Source organism: Saccostrea cucullata, unplaced genomic scaffold (genome assembly GCF_032062105.1).
Source record: "Saccostrea cucullata isolate Sc308-1 unplaced genomic scaffold, CSIRO_AGI_Scuc_v1 ctg16393, whole genome shotgun sequence".
NCBI classification, from domain to species: domain Eukaryota; kingdom Metazoa; phylum Mollusca; class Bivalvia; order Ostreida; family Ostreidae; genus Saccostrea; species Saccostrea cuccullata.
Window position 1 is genome coordinate 1 of NW_026941664.1, and position 13,212 is coordinate 13,212.

Consider the following 13,212-nt stretch of genomic DNA (forward strand, 5'->3'; position numbering starts at 1 on the left):
CACTTCACAGCCTTTCCTGATCACGATTTAATATAAATATAGCCCTTTCATGAGGTCGATCCATAGATATATCGACTTTAAAGAAAATCATATAACGAATTTGCCGGATGAAAGGGCTATAGAGCTTCAGTATATATAGAGAATTTATGCATTAGTAAGGTGTGAAAAGGCTGTATTTGTTATATTACTTTTTAATAGAAATTATAACAAAACCAAAATTCGAAAGTAATATGAACAAGTCATAAGTTTACTCTGTCATCTATACACATGAATAATGAATTTTAAAGATTGTTTCTCCTTATTTATGTTTCATTTTCACTGATAGAGTAAGGAATGTAATTACTTCCAAAGAATTATTACAGAACAATATAATTATCGGTATTTAAAAAACTTTTTTGATTATTTTTTTTTCAGAAACATCAAGCTATGTATTTATATAGCTATAAATATTGTGAGGTCAGCAATTTTATTTTATAGATTTTTTTCCATTCTGTAGAAACATCGAGTCGGTCGATATTTTTTAGAATCTTTAAATAGTAACATATTAAGTTTAAATACTGTTACATTGTATATGTACTTGATTATGTGATCAAGTTTGAGCCAATCAGAGAGCTTGTGCATTTGTACAGCTAACTCGTGCCAAATTAGAATATAGAGAAAAATAATATAAGTCGATATCATACATGTAATGATTAAATAGATTTATCATGCATCATATGAAATTACTGAAAGAAAAAGTTCAACTTTGACATCAAGGTGGCCTGGAGTTTATGAATTGTGATCATTTACTTAAAGTGCCTGTTATAATAACAAGAGGCCCATGGGCCTTATAGGTCACCTGAGCATCATGAAACAACTTTCCAATGAGTTTGGTTCATGTTTTAACATGTTTAAACTAGACACCATGGCATTCAAAATTTTGAAAAAGGAACCATTACTCATCATAACTATACACTTAGATTTAACGTATTTTCACTATAATCAATAGAGCCCCGCCCTAACACCAGAACCCTTCACCCAGGGGGCATAAAATTCACAATTTTGAAAGAGGCATTCTTGCTCATCATAACAATGTGCTTAGTTAGTTTATGTAATACCCAGGAGCAGAGAAAAAGATTTTCAAAGAACTAATGTATTTTCACTATAATCTATAGAGCCCCGACCTAACACCAGAACCCTTCACCCAGGGGCCATAAAATTCACAATTTTGAAAGAGGCATTCTTGCTCATCATAACAATGTGCTTAGTTAGTTTATGTAATACCCAGGAGCAGAGAAGAAGATTTTCAAAGAATTAATGTATTTTCACTATATAATCAATAGAGCCCCGCCCTAACACCAGAACCCCTGACCCTGGGGCCATAAAATTCACAATTTTGAAAGAGGCAATTTTGCTAATTATAACTATATACTTAGTTAGTTTATTTAATACCCAGGAGCAGAGAAGATTTTCAAAGAAATAATGGACTTTTTACTATATGATCTATATAGCCCCACCCTAACCCAAGAACTCCTGACCCTGGGGCCATGAATTTCACAATTTGGTAGAGGACCCAATGTTGATTATCATCATGCCAACAGTTTGACTGCTTGATGTCCAGGAGTAAAGAAGAAGATTTTTAAAGATTGCATTAATTTTGGTGGTTTTGGCCCCACCCCTCAGGCCCCAGGGGGACAGGGGCCATGAATTTCACAATTTTTGTTCCCCTTCACCCATAGATGCTGTATACCAAATTTGGTTGAAATTGGCTCTGCCGTTCCGGAGAAGAAGCTGAAAATGTTCAAAAGTTTACGACCGATTGACGACGAACGACGTACGACGGACGACGACGGACGAAAACAGATAGCAAAAAGAGATATCTCTTTAGTTTCACGTGCACAAAACCTATGACAAGATTTTTTTAGTTATAAAATGACTTTTACCTAGAAGTGAGAAAGTCGTCATACAAACAATGTGCTATGCAATATCACTCGGAAAGCGATGCAGGACCATAATTCTTTGTTTCGTTTTATTTTTTAAAAACATTCAGACTTGCACGGTGAAATATCCTGATTGCTATGCAATGCCATGGTCAACAATACAACACTTTATCATGCCTGAATGCATTTAACTTGCTCTGCAAATATAGCATACACACTTATCGACGTCAGCAATCACAAACGAACATGATTTGCTTAAAATAATTAAAAATATAAATACGTAAAAAAAAAATCGCGTTCCAAAAATGATTTTACTGGATAGCATATTTGTACATACTTTTTCATTATTAAAATAAATGTTCTCTATTGGATAGCTACAGCTGTTTTATTAGGTAAGAGTTTATCATATCACCTGTTACAGATATAGTTTACACTTTATTTATTACGGAAACCTTTAGCAAGTGTGAATATTTTATAACGTTGGGGGTCTTCAAAGTAGTCTGTACTGAGAGCATTACCTGGTATAATAAAAACACAATATTCGTTAAATACATTCGATATTTAACGAGTCCAACTTAATAATTTTACAGATGCTTCTGGCCAAAAAAAGACTAAAACCAAATTTTAAAAAAAATCTGTAACAAAAAAGAGCCCCTAGGGCCTTAGTAAAATTGAACAAGAGGCCCATGGGCCTTATAGGTCACCTCAGTATAATGTAATGTTCAACTTTCCAACAATTGAATTTGATGTTCATGTTTTAAATCAGAGACCATGAAATTCACAATTTTTAAAGAGGCACTATTGCAGCGATTGCTTATCATAACTATAAACTTAGCTTGCTTATTTTGATTACTTTATACCCAGAGGTATATCAGAGTAACAAAGAGAAAATACACTTCCACTTTATCAGTTATTGTGCACCCCATCCCACAGGAACCACTGACCCTTGGGCCACATTATTCAAAATTTTGGAAATTTTATGAATTTTATTTCATCATGTTGTTGATTAATACCAAAGTGCAGATTTCAAAGCATTATTTTTTTTTCAAGCTATGTAACCCCCCCCCCCAGTACCTCTTAATTTCCCAGGGGCCCCAGAAATTAACCACTTTGGAAGAGACAGCTTTCTTCGTCATAAATATGCACTAAGGTCATTGGCATAATACACAGGAGCAAAGGAAAAGATTTTCAAAGAATTATGCATTTTCACTAAATAAACATTAGAGTCCCACCCTTACACAATAAGCCCTGACCCAGGGGCCCTGAAATTCACAAATCTCAAAGAGGCATCCTTCCTCCTCATAACTATGTACATAGTTCATTGGTTTAATAACCAGGTGCAGAATAGAAGATTTTTAAAGAATTTATGCATTTTCACTATATAATCAATAGAGCCCCACCCTAACACAAGAACCCCCAAGCCAGGGGCCATGAAATTCACAATTTTGAAAGAGGCAGTCTTATTCAACATAACTATGTATTGGTTAGTTTATTTAATAATCAGGAGCAGAGAAAAAAATTTTCAAAGAAATAATTCATTTTCACTATATAATCTTTGTAGCCCCACCCTGCCACTTGAACCCCTGACCCTGGGGCCCTGAAATTCAGTTTTGGAAAAGGCAGCCTTATTCAACATAACTATACAAATGGTTAGTTTATTTAATTCCCACGAACAGAATTTCAAAGAATTTATGCATTTTCACTATATAATCCATATAGCCCCGCCCTGCCACTTGAACCCCTGACCCTGGGGCCATGAGATTCTCAATTTTGAAAGAGGCAGTCTTATTCAACAGAACTATGTACTTGGTTAGTTTATTTAATACCCAGAAGCAGAAAAGAAGAATTTCAAATAATTTATGCATTTTCACTATATAATCTATATAGCCCCGCCTTAGCACTAGAACCCCTGACCCTGGGGCCATGAAATTCATAATTTTGGAAGAGGCAGTCATTTTCAACTTAACTATGCAATTGGTTAGTTTAATTAATGCCCAGGAGAAGAAAAGAAGAATTTCAAAGAAATAATGCATTTTCACTATATAATCTATTTTGTCCTGCCCTAGCACTAGAACCCCTCACCCTGGGGCCATGAATTTCACAATTTTGGTAGAGGACTCAATGCTGATTACAACCATACCAACAGTTTGACTGGTTGATGCCCAGGAGTAAAGAAGATTTTTAAAGACTGCACTAATTCTAGTGGTTTTGGTCCCACCCCCCAGGGGGGCAGGGACCATGAAATTTATAATTTTTGTTCCCCTTCACCCATAGATGCCAAATTTGGCTGAAATTGGTTCTGTGGTTTTAGAGGAGAAGCTGAAAATGTTCAGATGTTAAAATGTTCAAATGTTAATGCATGAAGAACGACGAATGACGCATGATGGACGACGACAGACAAAAACCTATAACAATTGACCTAAAAATGTACAGGATCCATTGAAGTATGAAATAAGACAAAATAAGTTGATACAAGGGCACTGCAAAATGGAGCATCCCCTGGCAAAGAGGAAATGTATAAATCAAGGCAGTATTCGACATCGATCCCGATGCAAATTATGTCACCCCAGTTTCATACAAGACAAACAAACACACACAGACACACCCTTATATATACACATACAAGCACCTTATATCATATCCCCTCAAACTCTGTTGCAAGTGGAAAATACATTCCTGTAAAAGGCGGTCTTGCCCAATACAAGAAAAATTAGATGTTCAGGGATAAACAAATTGATGGGTCTAAAACTCAGTAGCAAATCTTTTGGTGGATCTCCAACCTCAATACTGTTCTACCACATTGCATTTATACAAAACAATAGTACTTACTACTTTCTAACTTTACGTAGCCCAATATCATTCCCTGAAACATTGACCTCTCTTGGTTTTAGAACATTAAATAAGAGAAGCTTCTTATGAATTTTTATGAGTATACTTTTTATGGGTCATTAAAACCATGAAAGTGCTTTTTGTACAGTAAAATAATTTTTTTCAATAATTTTATATTCAATACATTTTTAACTATATATTATTTACGCCTTGGTTGACAATTGTTATTCTTGGAGTGTCGGTGTTCATCGTGAATAGAAAGGGGGAATAATTCATTATAATACCAATTAATAGAGCACTACCTTGCATCAGAACACTTGAACAAGTGGTCTATTGAAAATTTGGTAAGAGACACTCTTGCTTATTACAACTTTGTGTCTTCTCTTTGCATGCCTCTCATATGCCTAGAAGCAGTGATGATTTTCAAAGAAATAATTCACTTTGACTAGATATTGATAATTAAATTAAATTAAATTCGGGCGCACAGTGTATACAATTTTGAGTCTGTCTTTCTTTAAATCAATTGTCCTAAAAAAATTATCCATAACTTTTGATTGGTTAGAGGCATGGCTTTTATTTTTTACAAGTGCATTCCTTATGACAAGACTTCTCTTTGGGTACCAACATACTTGACCTCTTAACTTAAGAAGTTGATTCGCTTAAAAAAAGTATTGGTGAAACATTGCATGGCAGCTTATGGCAAAGGTTTGTATTTCTCAAATGCAAGTCAAACTCCTATGTCAAGGTCAAATTTGTTGGTATCAAGAGGAAGGAATACACCTGTGAAATATGAAAGTCATAGTACTAATTGTTCAAAGGTTATAACCAAGGTTAGTTTTTTTTACAAAGTGGATCAAACTCTAAGTCCACACCAAATTTATCTACACTGATTGAAAGGTCTTGTCACAATGAATACAATGTGAAGCATGAGAGCTCTAGCACCAACCATTTAAAAGTTATGACAACGGTCATCTTAAAGTTGGGTATTTTTTGCAAGTGGGTCCAGGTCAAGATTTCAAACTTCGTGGTACATGTACCAAAAGAAAGGTTTTATTACAAGGAATACACTCGTGAAATATGAAAGTCATAGCCCTGCCAAGTCTCGAGTTATGGGCAAGGTAGTTGGAACTAGGGCTTTCATGAGTATTCAGTGTGAAAAGGTCTTACCTTGACCTTTTGACCTTAGAGTTTGACCCACTTAAAAAATTTCAACCACAAATTTGAACAGATAGTACTAAGATTTTAATATTTCTCTGGTACATTCCTTGTGTCAAGACCTTTTGGATTCCTTGGAAAAACTTTACCTGAAAAGTTGGTGCTAGTGTTTTTATATTTCATGCATGTGTGGTATTTCTTGTGACAAAAACTTCTCCTAATTATTACTGTTAATTTTGACCTTGACCTAACTCTTAAAAAAATCCATCTTGGCATTACTGTAATGGTTGGTGCCTGAGCTTTCATATTTCACAGGTGTACTCTTTTAGATAAGTCATTTCCTTGTTAAACAATATTTTTGATCTCTTGACCTTGAACTTGCATTTGCAAAACTTTAACTTCATTTTAATCTGTCATACAGGGCATCAGTATTTCACAAACCAATCTTTTTTAAATGGTTTTTATTTCAAATCCAACAAGGTGTGACAAGGACCCTTTCTGCTACCCATAAGAAATTCATTGCTGAAGTTTATAAATACAAACACAATAATACCAACTCTGTATTTAAAACGACTACAACTTTTTAAATTTCCACAATGTTTTTAAAGTTTACCTCATTCCAAGTACATTTTGCATAAGAAAGACAGAGAGAATACTAGATGTCTATGTGTAAAATTCAAAGATAAGTTAGTTTTAAATCCAAGTATTGAAAACAAAACTTATGACTATAAATTTTACAAAAATTCAGATTTAGATAAATTCTATTTTCTTTTCGGTCAAGCCTGTGATTGTTTATATCAAAATTAAAACTGGTGAGCTAGTTTCATTTAAGGTTGCCAACTACAAATAAATTTTTGCCAAGTGTTTTCAATTTTTAATAGTAACTAATGGTCAAATATCCTTTCAATGGTTTCTTTAATTATGTGTGTTAACTTATTTGTATTTGCATATTTTTTTTCTACATAAAATTGTTAGTCAATAAATTGGTTTACCTACAAGGCCATTTTATGCAAAAAGTGAACCAAACTCATAAACTCTTTGACTCAGTTCCACCTGCATTACAGTGGAAAATGACATTACATTGAGAAAGGAAGAATAAATTTTAAAGTCTACCACAAAAAATAGATATTCTGTCAATTCATTGCTTTTATTAAACAATCACAACACTCCACTAAGTTTTTCATTCATTTCAAAGATGAGATTCTTTACAGATTGTCTTTATATATAATTATGTACAAGTTTAGGATATGTTACTATTTCAGTTTGGTGTATGTTTATTCTACTTTGTTCTTTTTCTTGACTTCATGCATATATCCCAACCCTGCATTCAGTGTCCAAATTGCTGTGACCATTATGCTGAAGTACACATGGTATACACCCCAGCTACTTGTGAAAAATTGTGAAATCAACTGGAATGTAATAATGCAGGAATTTGTCTACAATTTGAAAGAAAAAAGTTTCATATTAATGTTTGGTGATTATTAATATTAAGGATGATCAAGAAAATGGGTTTATATTGAACTATTAATTATATTAAACAGAAAAGTGTGATGATTTAAAACAGTGGTCAAGGTCTACCCATTGTAAAACACCAATTTCTTTCAACATTCCAGTTGGTATGACCATTTGTCAGGGGATGTCTACTCATTCATGACTCCTGATAGCAATTAGTACAATTCTTAGTTAACCTTGGACTTTCAGTAAGTCATGGTATTCTCGACGTTCAATAATTAACACATGAAATTTACACAGCCTTTCATTCACTGTTGAATATACACTCCGGCAAATGTCAGTGAGTGTAAAAATGATCCAATCATGTAACGTTTCGTTTGGCAGAGAGGTGGGGTTAAAGTCCTTACATCATTGTCAACAACAATTTAAAGTTTCTGATCTTATTAATTTCTTACCCAATGAGAATCTATTTGCCATTTGAGTAATGTTAATTACCTAATGTAAAGAAAGTCATGTCCTACTGAAAGTCCAAGGTTAAGTGAGAATCGTACTAGCATAGCATTAAATGAAACCTTTTCAAAAAAAAAAAGTTTTCATGAGATTGACTTCTTTTATTGGCAGAGCAACATGACTTAGTACTGGTCAACTTAAATGTTTCTCTCCAAACAAGTAGAAGATTCAAGCTTATTTCCCTACTGTATACAAAAATATCTTACAAAAAATAATCTTAACAAGAGGCCCATTGGCCTTATAGGTCACCTGAGCATATGCAACAACTTTCAAATGATGGAATTTGGTTCAGGTTTTAAGCTAGATGCTATGGCATTCACAATTTTGAAAGAGGGACCATTGTAATCATAACTATACACTTAACAATTGTTTAGTTTGTTAACTTGATACCCATAAGCAGGGTAGGGGAACAAAAATGCATGTCTACTAATCAGTAATATTCAGCAATAATCAGGAGTGCCCCTTCCACACATGAACCCCTGACCCTAGGTCTAAACATTGCACAATTTTTGAAAAGGCACACTTGCTTATCAAAAATGTTTGATTAATATCAAGGAGCAGATTTCAAACAATTCATTTTCAGAATATAAGTAGAGCCCCCCCCCCCCCTCTTTGGTATCCCTGACCCAGGGGCCTTGAAATTCACAATTCTGGAAGAGCCCTTGCACATCACAACTATATAAATAGTTCATCTGCTTATTGCCAAGGAGTAGAGAAAAAGATTTTCATAGATGTAATGTATTTTCACTATATAATCATTATAGAGCCACACCCTAACACCATAACCCCTGACCATGGGGCCATAAAATTTACAATTTCGGTAAAAGCATTCTTGCTCATCATAACTATGTCCTTAATTAGTTTATTTAATACCCAGAAGCAGAGACGAAGATTTTGAAAGAATAAATGCATTTTCACTCTATAATCAATAGAGCCCCGTCTTATCACCAGAACCAATGACCCTGGGGCCATAAAATTCATAATTTTGGTAGAGGCACTCTTGCTCATCATAGCTATGTACTTACTTTGTTTTTTTTAATACCTAGGAGCAGAGAAGATAATTTTCAAAGATTTAATGCATTTTCACTATCTAATCAATAGAGCCCCACCCTAACACCAGAATCCCTGACCCAGGGGCCATAAAATTCACAATTTTTGTAGAGACGCTCTTGCTCATTATAACTATGTACTTAATTAGTTCATTTAATACTCAGGAACAGAAAAGATTTTTAAAGGAAATAATGCATTTTCACTATATAGTCAATAGAACCCCACCCTAACACCATAACCACTGACCCTGTGGCCATATAATTCACAATTTTGGTAGAGGCACTCTTGCTCATAATGACTATGAACTTAATTAGTTTATTTAATACCCAGGAGCAGAGCAGAAGATTTTCAAAGAATTAATGCATTTTCACTATATAATCAAATATAGCCCCGCCCTAACACCAGAACCCCGACCCTGGGGCCATGAATTTTACAATTTTGGTACAGGACTCAATGCTGATTACAATCATACCAACAGTTTGACTGCTTGATGTCCAGGAGTAAAGAAGAAGATGTTAAAGATTGCACTAATTTTAGAGGTTTTTGCCCCAGGCCCCAGGGGGGCAGGGACCATGAAATTCACAATTTTTGTTCCCCTTTACCCACAAATGCTATATGCCAAAATTGGTTTAAATTGGTTCCATGGTTTCAGAGAAGAAGCTGAAAATGTTCAAATAATAACGCACGACGGACTATGGACAACGATGGACGAAAACGGATAGCTATAGTTCACCTGAGTTTACTCAGGTGACCTAAAAACTACATGTTAAGATCTGAATTCAACCTTTTATTTTTATGCATCCAACACATGAAAATGTTTTTAAAAACTTTCATATGTCCAAATTTGCATTGTTCAAGGAACTTTTGAGCTTGAAAGCTGTTTGTTATCTCCATAATTTTCATGTATATGTACTTACAAGAATACGATAGGTCAGAAATTGAAGTTTATCTGCTACATTGCTAAATCTTGAAGCTGAAGCAGAGATTACACAGGATCCAAACAAGAATGCTGCCACAATACGAACAAGAGAGAGGTGAAGTTTACCCAGTTTGCCATCCACCTATCAAAAGAGTAATTATCAATTCCATGAGTGTAATTAGTCTGCAATAATTGAGTTCCTTGGCTGATTTAAGCAGTCATATAAAGTCTATCTCTTTTAACATGCAATTAACAATATATTTTAATTTCTTGGAATTATCACAGGTTTCATGAAGATCCCAATATTATCAATATAAATAAATAAACTTAGTATCATTATATTTAAATCAGTATAGGAGGATTTAAGAATAGGAGATGGGTTAGGTCAATAACATATATGTAAAAAGGATGGCACTCTCCTGGTTTTGCTGTTGGAAACATGACATAGTGTCCCATCAAAAGTAAAATAGGGGGTGCACCATGGCATTATGAAAAAAATTCCCTTGTGGGAAGAAAATATTGCCCTCTGCTTCTTTTTGGGCAATGACTTTCACAGTCAATATTTCCTGGATACCAATACCATAATGGCTTTTATGAGCATTTCACATCAAAATATTACAAAGCCTGTTAAGAAACTTTTTTGTCTAGAAATTATCAAAACTATGAAATCTAGGACATGTTTCAATGACATGCATCACTGCACTTCCATGAAGTAAACTTTATCCTTTAAATAAAAAAGGCCATGAAGGTAAAGCAAGACAACTCTTACTTCCCTTGCTTGGATATTTCATTAACAGGTATACATGTTAATGGCCCCTACTGACAGCTATAACTTCATCAGCGAAAAAAAACATTAAATCTCATCTGAGATATAGATCTTTGTTTTTGTGTATTTAAAATTTCCATCTCCTATCAAGCAACAATAACAATTAAGTTAGAAATAAAATTTTATACTATATTCATGTAATTCATATAAAATCATTTGCATTTACCTCTGTTATACAATGTTTAAATAACCATGTGCACTACAACTCAAATGTACAATTTTCACAATAGCAAACAACTTGTTGTACTGATACCCAACTGAACCTGCTAAAACTTCAATAACCAGAAGTCTCTGTCGAGACTGTAGCCCTACTGGTTTGTACTGATCAAAAACCGATGCACAGAATTATGTATCTTAGTGTAGTCTACTTGTGTGATAAGTTATATTGAAATCAGACCAAAACTGTAGAAGGAGTAGCGTTTTAAAGGAATTCCACAGAAAATTCTACTTTTAGTAACCATGGCAACATGGTTATGTATCTTAGTGTAGTCTACTTGTGTGCCAAGTGATATTGAAATGAGACTAAAACTGTAGAAGGAGTAGCGTTTTAAAGGAATTTCACAGAAAATTCTATTTTTAGCAACCATGGCAACACCGTTCATCAAAATCAAAAACCGATGCATTATTTTATGTATCTTAGTGTAGTCTACTTGTGTGCCAAGTAATATTGAAATCATACCAAAACTGTCGAAGGAGTAGCTTTTTAAAGAATTTCTCAGAAAATTCTATTTTTAGTAACCATTGCAACACCGCTCATCGAAATCAAAAACCGATGCACTATTTTATGCATCTTAGTGTAATCTACTTGTGTGCCAAGTGATACTGAAATGAGACTAAAACTGTAGAAGGAGTAGCGTTTTAAAGGAATTTCACAGAAAATTCTATTTTTAGTAACCATGGCAACATCGTTCATCGAAATCAAAAACCGATGCACTATTTTATGTATCTTAGTGTAGTCTACTTGTGTGCCATGTGATATTGAAATGAGACTAAAACTGTAGAAGGAGTAGCGTTTTAAAGGAATTTCACAGAAAATTCTATTTTTAGTAACCATGGTAACATCGTTCATTGAAATCAAAAACCGATGCACTATTTTATGTATCTTAGTGTAGTCTACTTGTGTGCCAAGTAATATTGAAATCAGACCAAAACTGTAGAAGGAGTAGCGTTTTAAAGGAATTTCTCAGAAAATCCTATTTTTAGTAACCATGGCATCACCGTTCATTGAAATCAAAAACCGATGCACTATTTTATGTATCTTAGTGTAGTCTTCTTGTGTGCCAAGTTATGTTTGAAATCAGACCAAAACTGTAGAAGGAGTAGCGTTTTAAAGGAATTTCTCAGAAAACTCTATTTTTAGTAACCATGGCAACACCGTTCATCGAAATCAAAAACCCATGCACTATTTTATGTATCTTAGTGTAGTCTACTTGTGTGCCAAGCTATATTGAAATCAGACTAAAATTGTAGGAGGAGTAGCGTTTTGAAAAATTGTTTACAGACAGACAGACAGACAGACGGACGGACGCCGGACGCATTACTATCGCATAAGCTCTTCTGGTCTCTGACCAGTAGAGCTAATTAAAAAATTTGCATTGAAAAAACTGTCTCAAACCACTATAATTATTAAATTACATGTAAATGTATAAACTAAACCAACTTAAAGTGACCTTGGACCCCCTAGAAAATGCGGACCCCCCTCAAAAAGCAGATATTTATTAATTAAGTTGGTATCTACCCTCCCAAAAATAGCTTTGAAACGTTCTGGAACATTTCCATTTTTTGGGCTTGTCCAGAAATTTCTCGGTTGGATTCGTTTTTTGACTGGTTCGGAACCCCCATGGAAAAAATTTCCTGGATCTGTGGCAGCGCCCTATGTTTATATATAAAAACAAAAGTTACCTGAATTCTATAAACATGACCCGGAAAGGCAAAGCACATTAGTGCCATAAAAAAGGTCAAAATAGCATCAATCCTCAGGTGGACATCCAGCCTGGAGTGTGTTTCATTAGCACCTCCCCAGTCTGAGCATCTCAATGTGTGGTAGAGAGTCCCAAGAAACCAGAGAACATCTCCATAAGTCCCAAAATACCAACTCTGTAATTTATAAATACCATTAAAAATGTGGAATGAAATGATAAAGTGGGTAAAACTTAGATATATGTTTGATAATATTACTAACATATCTTTTATTTCTTTAAATAAGGCAAAATCTCAGGCCAAATGAATTGTTCTGAAATATTTTACTCTAATTAACATGAATTCCTGAACTATGTTTCAACTAAAATCATACATCCAGCTCCTCCTTCAACTAATATAAAATACATATTTCTTCAACTAATATAAAATACATATAAATCATATTTCAGGTTTCCATTTCTTTTTTAATTTTTGGTTTTTTTTTTTTAGCTCATCTGAGCTAAATAAATCATTTTTTTTTTTTAATCACCTGAGCTGAAAGCTCAAGCAAGCTTTTCTGATCACTGTAAACTTTTCACATTTTCTACTTATTCTCCAGAACCACTTGGCCAATTTCAACCAAACTTAATTGT

General features: G+C 34.1%; 1 protein-coding gene across 1 annotated transcript; it reads right to left on the minus strand.

The window, feature by feature from the left end:
• Positions 1 to 7,040: 7,040 nt before the first annotated feature.
• LOC134258222 (uncharacterized) lies at positions 7,041 to 12,812 on the minus strand (the record flags this gene model as incomplete). Its single annotated transcript, XM_062740760.1, has 3 exons — positions 7,041 to 7,339; positions 9,833 to 9,976; positions 12,563 to 12,812. Coding segments are annotated over 3 exons (556 nt in total), but the record flags the coding sequence as incomplete, so codon positions are not given.
• Between the last annotated feature and the right edge of the window lie 400 nt (positions 12,813 to 13,212).